Below are 13985 nucleotides of genomic sequence, written 5' to 3'. Positions count from 1 at the left end.
CACCAGGGAGATCATTAAGTCAAATCTTCCTGGTTGCACAATTTCCCCATACAAATAGTACAATAAAATGTGGTAAATCGTTGTTCGGTAAATACAAAATGATGGGTTTGCATGATTACGATAACCCTAACCAATCCTGACCGACGATGTCCACCTTGACAATGACCACTTCCCCTGGAAAGATTGCCCCCCCCCCCCGAAAATTTGCCCTTGGGGGTGTTTGTCCTAGGAGGTAATTTTCCGGGGAGTAATTTTTCGGGGGGGGGGGGGGGGGGGACTACTGTCACCGGTCCAGCGTTGAGGGTGTGTTATTTTGTCAGCTGATTGGAATCGGGCGTGCGACATGGACACAGTCGAGGGCTGTGGACTAGGCTCAGTCGCCCCGTTACTCTTGCGTGCCTATTCTCTCAGATCAGGGCTAAGGGAACCGGGAACACCGGACTCTCGCTTCAGCTTCAGCAATATTTGCAAGTGTAGCTGAAGGAAATCGGATCGGAGAGTGATAAATTATGCCTTGCACTGCAATTGGGCTTCCGGTCACAGCATTAGATGTGACAGAAAATTACATTTTAGCAGGTGAGTGTGGTTTAATAAATGAAATGTGATTGTGAATGATATTGATAATGATATCACTGATCCAGGGAGCTCCGACCCCGATGCCGAAGGCTTCCGGCTTAAGCGTCGGCGTCGGCGTCGAACTCCTTGGAGTTACCATTCCTGCTGCCAGAAAATCTTGCAACTTTTCATTCGAATTTCACAAGTGGACTCTTGCTCTTTTTGATAAAAAGCAATTTGAAATGGGTCAAGAATTCAACTAAAATGTGGAACCTGTTCATTTTACTGGAATGATAATTAATTAACCATCCCAGTATAGCTTCCCGAGTGAGCTGCCAAAGGGATTACCCAACCAAGTAGTACCAAGTACTTTGCTGAATTAGATTCTCGATCCATGTTAGATCTTCAGTATGGATTTCGATTTTGACCCATAATTTCCTAAAAAGGGACCATTAAACTGATTATTTTAGTCAAGTTGGTAAGTGGAACTGATTTATTATAGCCTAGGCCTAATTTACAATATAACATGCACGAGGTAAAATGACATTTGAGGGGATTTTCGGGGCATTAAAATATGGCCATAAATGGCCATGGTGTTAGCAAGGGAATGCGAATAGTCGGCTTCCGTCTCTAAAGAGAGAGCCGACCCTACCCCAATAAGAGACTAACGAACGAAAGAGACAGAAAATTCGGTCTAGTTTATTACCTGTTTCGTGTCAATTTTCTTGTTATTTTTGGAATATTTTTCGGAAAAACAGTGATTTTAGTATACACTTTTTCAAAGGTTTCACGACAAACCGCTGCACAATACAAGTGCATACTAATGGTGGGTTGCGGGCCGGCGCGCGCCTGTGTGAAGTTATCTACCGTAATGTCTCAGATCCTCATTACGGTAGATAACTTCACACGGCCGCAGGTTATACAGAGCAAATGCAAGCTAAAAACTACATATCTTATAATAAGCTTCTTTTTTTTTTAGTTCAGCTTCTAATTTAAGGCTCAATTCTCAAATTGGATTGGACTTTTGTCAACGTTTAAAAGCCCAAGTTACAAAAGAAGAAGTAGAAGAAGAAAAAAAAGAAATAGAAGAAGAAGGAGGAGAAAAAAGAATACTGGTAAAGAGAAAAAGTAGGAGCGGAAAGAAAGCAAGAAAAAGGAGGAAAAGAATGGGAAAGATATAAGATAGGAAAGGAAAAGGGGTAATTTAGATCTAGATGATGAAGAAGTATAATTCCTAGAATCTCTGGCTATTAATCAATCATTTGAATTAGTTCGGTTGTAAAAAAAACTATGTAACTCAGTGCAAGTTTAGAACATTCTTGCCAAAAAATCATGTCATGATTTTCTCCTTTTATTAATGTTCAGGTAAATTTCAGATATTTGTTTTTGAAATCATGATAGGTGAAGGCCCATATCTCCACTTGTATGACCTTTCTGCTGGACAGTCTTCAAGGGTTAGCTGTAAAGTTCTCCATCACCAAGTAATTCATGGTATAAGAAAAGGTGAGAAAGGACCCCAATTCATCATGTAAGGCACGTATGAACCGTTATCAATTTAATAAAAACAATGCTCTTTCAGAAAAAAATATTTAAATTAGGATCAGAGGGTTTCATTCAGCTTCAACTCTGAAAAAAAAATTAAAAATGGAAAGGCACTAAATAAATCGAACACAGAAACAGTTATTAACTTTCATTTTACAAGATGCTAAAAAAAATATGATACAATAACAACAAACCCAACAACAAACAAACTAATAATAGACAAACAGACGAGCAAAATATAGTTAAAGTTATTATCTTCATTACATTTACTTGACGTTGTGATTTCAATGTTTTTGGTTTCATTTATTAAAGACGATTTTAAACATTTTATCCTTTTGTAGGCCATGGATGCATATTTGTTGTGTTCGGGCAGAAGGCAATCAACTTCATCAGGATAGATTGGAGAAACAAAAGGTACACCAATTCTACATTTATGAAATAAAAGTAAAAATATGTTTAGGGTTTGGAGCCAGAAGAGTGTAATCTCATATGAATTTACACAGAGTTAACACCCTCCTGGCTCCAAAAAGACAACATCTTCTTTATTCAATTTCATAAAAAACCAAGATGGTATGGTAATAGCTGAAGGCTTGAAAGAAAAGTAGTGTGAGGAAAGATGGAAAAGGCAGAAAATAATGTAAGAAAAGAAAGAAAATGAGAGATTAGAATATGGTAGAATAATATTAAGTAGATTTAGAAATGGGAGAGATAAGAGAAAAGAGAAAAAGACTGGATGCAGAGAGGGGGGCAAAAAAGAAAAGAGAAAGGCAGAGGAATGTGGAGGGATATATTTAGAGTGTCATAACTTGTGGTTCTAAATTAAAATATCCCAGGATGTTGATTTCATTATTAAACTTTATTTGCAATTAAACTTGAGTGTGTGCATGTGTGTGTGTGTTTGTTTGTTTGTTTGTTGTTGTTTTTTTTTGGGGGGGGGGAGGGGGAGGGGTGATTCAATGGGTATTCAAGTTTCAACAAAATTAACAATCTTTTGCAAGCTGTTCACAACTTGTCGTTGTGACCTGCATTGGACAGGTTTATTTGGGGAAATAACATAGCATTTTCTAACATCTCTCTCTCACAGCATATGTGTACTCAATAAAGTTCATGAAGTCACAGACTGGATATGGGACGTATGCTGGCTGCAGTCAGATGACCTGAATGACCGGCCTGCATCCAATGACCGTTCCCCCCAAGATGGCTGCCAAGGAGAGAAGAAGAGACCTCTGTCAGACGGCTCCCTTTGCAACACCTCAGTGGCCATTGCAACCGGCCACAATGCTGTTCTTTTGTGGGATGTTACTAAGAGATGTATCGTAACGACTGTTCACTGCCAAGAAAACTGTATTCTGTATCCTTCTCCCTAACGTCTCATAAATTTACCCATTGCTCAAGGGAACAAAGCTGTTGTGGTATCAAGTTTAGAGGGAATATAAGAGAATTCAGTAGTCCAGAGGCTAGGAAACTTATGATCTACATGTATCTGTAGTATCACGTATTAGTCAAAACATATTCTTTCACATGATTGGTAATAAGAGCTTCAATTTCATTTTTTGAGAGGGGGGCATTTCCAAAACTGGTCTTTACCTTTAAGATAGACCATATGAATCAGGATCAGGACAAAAATTGAAAATTGCTCAGACTGCTTTCTCAGATTATACCTTAACCGACTTAACCGTCTTTAGGTACTGTGCAAAGTTCATAGGTCAAACCTGGGGTGACCTGGTGTTGGCTGCTGGTACGGTCTTCAACCAGGTAGTATTCTGGCGCCCTCAAGGTCCCAAAGATGCGTCGGGGCGTGTTGTAGTCGATCACCGCTCCAAGGGACATCAGGTTAGTTAGCAAAGATGGGCTGTTTGAAGGAACTGTTTGTAATCAGTTCTCTTACAAATTTAAGGCTTTTGAAGTTTGATTCAAAGTGGGACTGCACTACTTGTAGCTACTTGCACCCTCTATATAGCCAACGATGCCCCAATGCTCCCTTTTTTCTTATGTTAAAGATAAACTTGAGTTCTGGTAAAAAAAAAGAAAATGAATTCTCACAGAATCAAACAAAACTTACACTGAATGTTCAAGATTACAAATAAATGACATGTGCCAAACAATTTTGGAAGAAAATGTCTACTGGCTGAGTAATGAGCATAGAAAGACAAGGAAATCAGGTAGTACCAGCCCCGACACCATGTGTGTTGTCCCATATATAGCTTTCTGTGTACAGTGCTTGTTACTTTACCAAGATTCGGTCAAATTTATTATGATTTTGATGACTCTAGAACCTTGCAGTGCACACCAATACGTACATGCTATGCATGATCAACTGTTTCTGATCCTTTCCACACCTTTTCTTTCACAATGCAATCGAATTACCAGTTCTAAAGTTTATCTTTAATTGAGAGCTGATTTGATGAGATAACCACCTGTCAGTGACCATGCAGGGAGGTCTAATCCCCCTGGCCAAACTAGTGCAGATGGGGTTTAAGATAAGGGAAAGGGGAAAGGCAACAAGGGATTATTTTTTACAAACCCTGCCCACACCCTTCTCTTGCACAATAGCCATGTAATCTAGCATTTATAAGTGGCTGGACCCATGCTACGCCACTGTGTAAATGTAAGAAATTATGATAATATGAGGATGTGGCTCTGTATCGTTACTTTGCATCGTTAATCCCTGCAATTTATTTTGAAGGCCATATCTTTATGTACTCTGTTCTGTTGGAAAGGGGGGGGTGCGGCAGGGGTCATTCCCCCATGTTTTGGGGTGATGGCAAATTCTATCTGCCTTCTCTTTTTTTTTTTGGGGGGGGGGGGTGAAGACTAATAACATATATTGATAAATGACTATTTAAATCTGGTATTGAATGTAGACTTATTGATGCAAAATTTTGTGATGTGTCTAGCAGATTGCAATACCTCTTACCTCCGTCAAATTGGCTAATTGTTCTTGCTTGCAGGGAGTCATCTTCAATATCACATACAATGCAGAATTAGGACTGCTGGCCACCGTCTCTGATGATCGCAGCATCCGCTTGTGGCGCTACCACCATCCTTTTAGAGAATCGGGAGAAAGACCCCACGAGGCTGAGCGTGTGCTCTATGGACACAGTGCTAGGGTCTGGTGTGCTGAAATTCTCAGTGATAAGATTGTTAGTGTTGGAGAGGTAAACAAATATATTGTCCTTATTATGAAATTTTTTAACTTTTGAATTCAAATTGCAAATCTTTTATATAAGATTGTTAATTTTGGAGAGGTAGGCAGTGATTTTGTCCTTTAAAAAATGTTTAAAAATAATTATTGATTGAATAGCATAGACAAGTAAATATGAATAAGAAATGTTCTTTTTTATGCTTTCTACTGAAAATTTGATGAAAGTCTATCACAATTTAATTAATATGTAAAACTTGTATCGAAGCTCCATTTTGTAGTGATATTCCTTATTTTCTTTTTACCAAATAGGATGCCACATGCTGCATCTGGAACATGGATGGAGAAATAGTGCAGAAACTCAAGAGTCACAAGGTGTGTATATATATCTAGAAACAAAGATAAGATCTCAGACTGTGGACCTGTGACTTCTTGAAATTTATGTTTTTAGGAATTCCATGGTGATACCACGGGAGTGTTCACAAAGACTAAGATCAACTTAAGTTTGACTTTAACTATGGCAGGCCATTCATGCCACTGTTTGCTCCTACTATTTACTGGCTCAAGGGACGTACACATCGTGGTCACAAATCTACAGAATATAAATTTTTTGATAATTCATTATTGAAGGGAAGAAGAAAAAAATTCTGTAGATTTGTGACGTCACTTGAGAGACCAATGGTAAGAGCAACCAGTGGCATGAATCGCCTGCCATAGTTAAGTCCAACTTAAGTCGATCTTAGTCTTTGTGAAACACGCCCCCTGATGTCACTGCCTAAATATATATCGGTATCTAGAAAATAAAAATTTCTTCTCCACAATCAGTAATTTTTTAAAGTAATTTTTTAAAAGTATTATTCTATTATTGTTGTTAAGGGAATGCTGCTTCAGACTACTATGGTACAATAATATAGTAGTTAACAACTAAACTGTTCATACCCTTGCCAAGTTTTGTAATTGTTTAAGTATGTGAAATATTGATTTTTCCAGATTTATGTTTCTAAAGAATGTGACATATTGAAGCCTTCACCTATTCAACAAAGGCGCCAATTCAATCAGTCCACCTTTCATTCTTGAGTTACGGAAAAAACACAAAACATCTAATTTACAAGGGGTATGAACAATTCATTTTTGTAACTGTATATTTTTAATGCTGGAAGTATTCCAGTGAAAAGAGATATACTTGTTTTACTTGACCAACGGTGTGCTCTTCTGTGCACAAGAATATGGAGTATTTTTTTTCTTGCTTATTAAAAATTTGATAAAAGTAAAAAGTGACAGACATCAGGGACCCATTTCACAAGGCCTTTTTTCAAAGACAAATGACAATATCATTGACCAATCATGCTGATAACTAATCAGAAACAGGGATTTCACTCGCTCTCATTTGTCACTGACGACAAGTCTTGTGAAATGGGGCCCAGAAAGTGACATACATGACTGCAACATTCCTCTTCAAACAGGGCAAGAGCATTTGGAGTTTAGCAGTACAGAAAGAGGGATCATTTGTGGTAAGTTTAAACAAAAATTAAAGTTTAGTATCTTAAAGGCATCATTTAACAATATTAAATTTGAGATGCACGACGCTATCAGTGTCTGTGATATGGTGCAATATTCAAGCCCTGAAAAAAAATTGCGCTTCAAAATGATCAAGAAGTGCCTCAAAAAAGTAAAAATCTTTGAGTGACCGGTTTTACCATACTCTGGTTCCCCAATAGACTGTAGGGTTTGCCAAACGGTTTTAAAATTTGTAATTCCAATCATGAATATCTTAATAATCAGACAGGCGATCGGCTTGTAAAAGTCATGGGGTTCCTGACTGACCTAAAGGTTTATAACTATAATTGCAGTATGAGCTAAATCCAGGATTTTGTTTCAGAATCTGAGAGAAAGTTACCGGATCCCTTTAAATGACAACTTCCTTTTACATGACAAGTTCAGTTCATTTCCATTTGTACATCGTAAGTTTCAGAGTATGTAATAATATTTTTGTTATGAATTGGCATGTATGTAAGTTATTTGGTATCTGCATCTGTCTGTGTTCTCAACACTTGACGAACATTTTAGCATGAGATAAGCTGCATTGTAAGATCTTCAGTTGATCATTTTTGCATTGAAACTTTGCTGTATCTCTGACAATAATGCAATATCATTGTTTTCAAACATTAACTGTATATCGGGTTATCAATATTTATATTTTCACTCTCTGTGATTAATCTACCTTTAGGTGACAGGGGGTGGAGACAGCAGTATAAGAAGATGGTCTCTACAGAACAAGAAACATCATGCATCAGGTTTGGAACAAATTTTCTGTTTCATATTTAAGTATTAACAGTGTAATACATATATCGGCTGACTCAACAACCGAGTGCATACCTGCTTACCCTTCCAAATGATCCGGAATAATTCTGATTTTACAAATAAATTTTTTTTTTTAAATTGTTGTTGCTGTTGTTGTTGTTGTTGCTGTTGTTGTTGGCTGAAGCCAAACTAAGCTTGTATTATCATGTGTACTGCGATTTGAGAGTTTGAGTACTGCGTGCGTTGAATGGCTGCATGATCAAGCAGCGAATATGCATGTGCAGTTTTGTCTCTCTCTAGCTTCATAAGATCAAAGGATTCATACCCACACTGCTAAGTTCAGTGATGGAAGAGAGTCATCGGCTCCATGTCTGTCATCCTGTAAGTTCTGTCTCTCTCTCTCTAGATACAAAAGATCATAGGATTTATACCCCCACTGCTAAGTTCAGTGATGGAAGAGAGTCATCCGCTCCCTGTCTGTCATCCTGTAAGTTTGTTTCTCTCTCTAGCTTCATAAGATCAAAGGCTTCATACCCACACTGCTGAGTTCAGTGATGGAAGAGAGTCATCCACTCCCTGTATGTCATCCTTTAAGTTTCTTTCTCTCTCTCTCTCTCTCTCTCTCTCTCTCTCTCTCTCTCTCTTTAGCTTCATAAGATCATAGGATTCATACCCACACTGTTATGTTCAGTGATGGAAGAGAGTCATCCGCTCCCTGTCTGTCAGCTGTAATTTTCTGTCTCTCTCTCTTTAGCTTCATAAGATCATAGGATGCACACCCACACTGTTATGTTCAGTGATGGAAGAAAGTCATCCGCTCCCTGTATGTCATCCTGTAAGTTTCTGTCTCTCTCTCTCTAGATTCATAAGATCATAGGATTCATTACCACACTGCAAAGTTCAGTGATGGAAGATAGTTATCTGCTCCCTGTATGTCATCCTGTAAGTTCTCTCTCTCCCTCTGTTTTTTTTTTTGTGGTTTTTGTTGTTGGCTGAAGCCAAACTTATCTTGATTTGGCTAATTCTTTTTCTAAAAATACCCCCCCCCCCCAGTTGTGGTACCAACAGGGACAGTTTGTATTTGTAGAGAGAAGAAAACATTTTTATTTTTCTCTTTTTTTATTTATCAAAAAAGAGACTTTTAATCATGCGAACAAAGATTTAGTCACTAGTTAGGTCAAGTTGACATTTTCCCCAACACTCAATGTACTGCACATTCTTATATTAAGATCATCCCTTATTGAGCACATGTCCTTGTTTTGTTTTCCCAGGGAGAACAACTCCCTGGTTTTGCATTGCATGCATGCACTGCATATTGCCGCACGTACATACATGACATCGACGATACTGACGTTAGTTTTGGACTTACCGGTAAATTTCATGTTGTGAGTTACTGTCAGTTTAATTCAAAATGCCGGGGAACTGCCATTTTCATGATGCCTGGTTGGATTATCCGACATTATAGCGAATGGATTTTGAAAGTAAGCTCCGATTCAGAAACAGCTAGATGCAGTGTCTGCCAGTGTAAGTTCAATGTACGCAACATGAGCGAAGCAAAGCAGCACTGCGCGCTGAGCTCTCCCTTTTGTACATCGTTTATCATGGCGGTCACATGTTTACTTTATGTGCCACATTTTCCCCTGGGAAAGTCATGAAAAGTCATGGAATTTTATTTGGCAAAAAGTGTACCAGTACGAACCCTGTGATTACATCAGTATATAGATAGTTTAGTGTGTACACAATTTCTAAAGCTGTGCAATCATTTTTTTTTCATCTTAGAAATATATTTCTGTATGTATCTACACAAATAAAAAAACCTGTCATGCTTTTGAATTACTGACGATAAAGAATGGCTCTGCAAGTCTAAAATATATAAAAATATCTTATTACTGTAAAGTTATACTTTGCCATTTAGAATGTAAAGTTCAAAAGTAACAAATGATGTTAATGCCCTTCTGGCTCTGTGCACACGATACCATGTTATGTCTCTGTTTACATTAATTGTAACACAAATGGCAAACTAATTTTTGTATTTTATACAGTATAAATCTTGAATCTTGAGCTCCTTCTACTTCCAGTCTGGCATATTATCATAAATTATCTTACGTGCACATGTACTTTATAACTATCCTGAATGAATAGACGTGTCTGGTTGTATAATTTCTTCTCTGCAATCAGCCGATACAGCTACCTCAACCTGGGATGTCCAGAGAGACGTCAAGACACTTATAGAGGTTCGAGAAGGGGTCAAGGATGTAGTGGACGCAGACCTGGTACCCAGGACACTGGCCATTACATCTAGCGGTCAGCTACTGGTCATGACACAGGGAGGGTGAGTGACAGAGGGACATTTCTGATTCAAGCTGAACTTGAACTTTGTACTTTGAAAGAAACTGGAGTAGATTCATCCCAATTTGATTAGTGAATTATTGATGTTGCAAACAATCAAGAACAGATTGACAACTCTGTGACGTATCTTGCGGGCTCCCCTCCGATTTGCCCTGTGCTAAAAAAAAAAAATTCAAAACTTTATATTTTTCCTTCAGTCATATTTCAGTCATATATTCACCCTAAATATGATTATTGTTGCAAATATGTTTTTATACAACCCCTATTACCCCGATTTGAAACAATTCAATTCCGTCATAAATAACAACGAAAAAATATGGTTTATGAAATTTTCTGTGAAGAGCAAATTGGAGAGGAGCTTGCTTGATATGTCACAGCGTTGTCAACTTGTGTTTCACTGATGACTTAAAAAGTTCATAGCTTTCCAATTTCTAATTGAACTGCAATTGTGTACAACAGAGATAGGAGAATTGATTTATACCAACTGCAAATCAATAACAACTTTTTTAATAATCTGGAAAATTACATAGGAATGAGTTATGTGAAAGGATGGTATTTAATTGGAATGTAGTTGTGAATAAAAGTAGAAGATATCAAATCTATTTTTTTTCTTCTTTTTTCCCAGATATTTGTTTAGTTGGTCCAATATTTCATCATCGTACCATCTGGTGTTGCACGATGATAATTACCGGTCCTACAGCGTCATGGCTTCGGCACCATCATCACCACTGGTTGCTATGGGCAACATCCATGGCACACTCAAAGTCATCTTACTAGGTAAAGATTTGCTTATGTGTTGATCTTTGAATTCTGCATAAAGGAGCTAGCACTGGTTATTATATGATTTATTAAAAGGAAACACTGACTTCCATTTACAAAAAAAATTTGTGAACTAGGGAATCATGAATTGCTAAAAAATAACAATTGACAACGGTTGTTGATATTATTTATTTATTTATTTATTTAAAATGGTTTATTTCATTAAAAAACATTCGCGGCCCGAGAGCCGAATTGCAGTTTCTTTTACAAGGTATACATCAGTGACAAAGTAAAATTACACGTAAAATTAATTTGTTAAAGGACACTTATAGAATGGAACGTCATTGTAGTGCATGGAAATTTTGAATCATCTGGGAGAGGGACACAGGAATTTTTCCAACAATAGCTCACATACTTTCAAAGTGCATGTACCATTAAAGTGAGGCTACGGTGTGTGAGCTTATTAATCTGTAAAGGCAAATCAGACTAATTAATGCTACACCAGTTGTTAGTTAAAATTTATAAAAATTGTGATTCATGAAAAACAGGTAATGAGTGAAACAGATAATGTACAAACCTTGTTTGATATTCCGAAGAACATCAAGTGATACTGTACATGTATATCTTACAGTTACAGTCCTATCTATCTTTCTGTATTTATTTTTACATCATACTAGATGACCATTCAACTAGTGAAAGTGAGATCAAGGCATCTGATGGTAATGTTTTTAACGTCACTTGGGCTACCAATGAGGACTTATTCTCAACTGGGATGGATGGAAAGTTGGTAGGTATGCTTTTAATTATCCATTGATAGACAGAGTTAAAGATCATCATTTATTGTAGAGATGATATATTGCTCATTTCATATATGATCAAATAAGAGTCATTTTAAACAAGCCTTATTGTGTTTTTTTTTATGATCCTGCCACTCTTATTTATGACAATAAAATTTTCCCATAATTTTATTATGTGTTAACTCATCTTTGTGATATTTAGTACTTAGGGCACTTGTCAATAAGTAATAATGATAATAATAATGGGATTAATAAGCATGTTACCGTAGGATACAAGGCTGAATGACTCCAATTTCTTTCTCATTTCACTAGAAATCTCTATGTATTTTATGCTTTTGCAGACCTGGTGGAAAGTTAGAAAGAGCCCTTCACTAGCCTTACATGCCCATGCTCACTTCACTTTGCCCCCGTGTAAGCAGCGTTGGGCTACCTCGGTCACTCTCTTTGGAGAGGATCAATTTGTGTGTGGAGATAGGAGGGGATCAGTTCATCTCTTTCAGCGCAGCCACCTTCAGGTTAGTGTTGTTTGAGATATGAAGTGTGGTGTTAGGTCATGGTGTTCTTACTTTTATTATCAGAAGGTGGAGATTTGGTGTTCAGTGTTATGAGGTGTTGAGTCAGATCACGGTGTTGGTATTTTAATAAAGAGAGGTTGGGTCAAGGTGTTTGTACTTGTATTATTAGAAGGTGGAGATTCGGTGTTCAGTGTTCTGAGTCAGATGATGGTGTTACTGTTTCAAAAAAGAGATGACATGAAGATGTATTTTCCTTTGTGATTTCATGGTTTGTTTTTAATTACTGTTGTTGTTAATTTTTAAATATTTTATTTCATTGATAAATATTTAGGGTGTAAGACTGATTATCGTGCTAAATTTTAAAGTTTTTGCAAATAAAATTAGTTTAATGATATGTTGTGGTATTATGGAGTGATTGCTTAAACTAGTACCTTGTTATCCTACCCCATTCTGTTCCTACATAATCCATCAGTATTTTGATAAAGAGATAACATAAAGATTTATTTTGTTTTGTGATTTTGCATGTTGTTTTCATTTAGTGTTGTTGTTGTTGTTGTTTTCTCCTCTTTTTCGTTATTCATTGATAACTATTCAGGGTGTAATACTGATGATAGTGATAAATTGAAAGGTTTTGCTAAAAATTAGTTTAATTATATTTAGTGACATTACCAAGTGATTGCTTGTAACTTGTACCTTGTAATCCTATCCCATTCTGTTCCTACAAAATCCTTTTCGAGGAGGCGCAATGGCTCAGTTGGTAGAGCAGTGGTCTCGTAATCCTGTGACCTGGGTTCGAAACCAAGATGATGCGCTAGTGCCCTTTGGTAAGGCATTCATCCTCATTACCAGGTCCCTCGGAGTGCACCTAAAGCCGTCGGTCCTCTGGTTGCTTACTTTCATGCATTTATGCTTTCTTAGCAGTCAGGTAAAATAACAACCACCACAATCCATTTTATTTCCCAGAATGATAGGCCTGGACCAAAGAGCTCAGTTCCTGGAATACACGGCAGAGCTGGGACCTCGTTCGTCTGTCAGCATGATGGATCAGTGTACAGTGCTGGAAGGGATGGGACGTATCGTCAGTACTATATCACAGACAGAGGAGAGATGAGACTGGAAAATACACATAAGGTATTCACTGAGCTTTGTGTCATAAGATACAGAAATTTAAAGCACATTACTCTTACGTCATCATAAAAAAACAGTGATGTTTTGCTACGTTATGTTAGAACAAGCCTTTCGGGTGGATCTAGCTTTTGTTCGCCTTTACAGTTCTCTTTTTTTTAGTATCTCGTATAAAATGCTCTCCATCAAAAAGAATGTATTGATATAGGCCTGTAAAGTGAAGTTACACAAATTTTTAATTCTTTACAGTAAGTATCATGTCATTTGTAACTCTGAATCTTATGATTTAGCAAGAATAAAAAGAATTTAAGAAATTCTCAGTCCTTCAAATGCAATTATTTTAAACAAATTATCTTAGACGGTATGATTTTTCCTCCTGACAGGTATACAAGGGATTTGAGTGGTTGGAAAAGCTTGTTTTCACAGAGGATGGCAATCTTCATGTAATGGGATTCCATTCAGTAAGTAGATGATGTACAGTGAAACCTGTCTATAAAGACCACCCAAATGGAGACCAGAAAAGTGGTCTTTATGTACAGGTTCCTTTAGTTCATGTTTCAATGAGAAACCATTTTCAAGGGAAACAAAACATGTGATCTTTGTAGACAGGTGGTCACTAAAGCAGGCTTGACTGTATGTAGTCCATAATCATCTTTAGTGGTATATCCCAACTTACCTTGAAAAACTGACTCTGAACCAACCATCTATTGCCAAAATGTTGGCCGTTTGGGGTAACGTGAGTTTGGTCTATTTTTGGTTTGGTGCCGGGTCTCTTTCATCTATTGCACTTGTTATTAAAAACTACTGACCATATCATTCTTGACTGTCCAAAAGTTTGTGTAAGTCTTTCATAAGTAATCAAATGTTATTGCACCTGTGTACTCTTTAAAGTGTACTCTA

At 37.2% G+C, this 13985-nt stretch overlaps 1 protein-coding gene across 1 annotated transcript in view; it reads left to right on the top strand.

Annotated features, from left to right (window-relative positions):
* Window positions 1–336: 336 nt before the first annotated feature.
* The window catches only part of LOC585638 (WD repeat-containing protein 6), a 24016-nt gene continuing 10367 nt past the window's right edge, over window positions 337–13985 (top strand). The window contains exons 1-15 of the mRNA XM_030986248.1: window positions 337–576; window positions 1957–2058; window positions 2439–2511; window positions 3182–3448; window positions 3783–3930; window positions 5049–5255; window positions 5552–5614; window positions 6703–6750; window positions 7467–7533; window positions 9719–9872; window positions 10515–10666; window positions 11326–11435; window positions 11787–11960; window positions 12924–13091; window positions 13469–13546. Of these exons, the coding sequence (XP_030842108.1) occupies window positions 510–576; window positions 1957–2058; window positions 2439–2511; window positions 3182–3448; window positions 3783–3930; window positions 5049–5255; window positions 5552–5614; window positions 6703–6750; window positions 7467–7533; window positions 9719–9872; window positions 10515–10666; window positions 11326–11435; window positions 11787–11960; window positions 12924–13091; window positions 13469–13546 (1878 nt within the window). The 5' untranslated portion in view covers window positions 337–509. The remainder of the gene's footprint in view (window positions 577–1956; window positions 2059–2438; window positions 2512–3181; window positions 3449–3782; window positions 3931–5048; window positions 5256–5551; window positions 5615–6702; window positions 6751–7466; window positions 7534–9718; window positions 9873–10514; window positions 10667–11325; window positions 11436–11786; window positions 11961–12923; window positions 13092–13468; window positions 13547–13985) is intronic.

The sequence above is a fragment of the Strongylocentrotus purpuratus genome, unplaced genomic scaffold, assembly GCF_000002235.5.
Source record: "Strongylocentrotus purpuratus isolate Spur 01 unplaced genomic scaffold, Spur_5.0 spur5_scaffold_15, whole genome shotgun sequence".
NCBI classification, from domain to species: Eukaryota; Metazoa; Echinodermata; class Echinoidea; order Camarodonta; family Strongylocentrotidae; genus Strongylocentrotus; species Strongylocentrotus purpuratus.
Note: the sequence above shows the minus strand (reverse complement) of the source record. Positions and strands in the feature narration are given on the sequence as shown.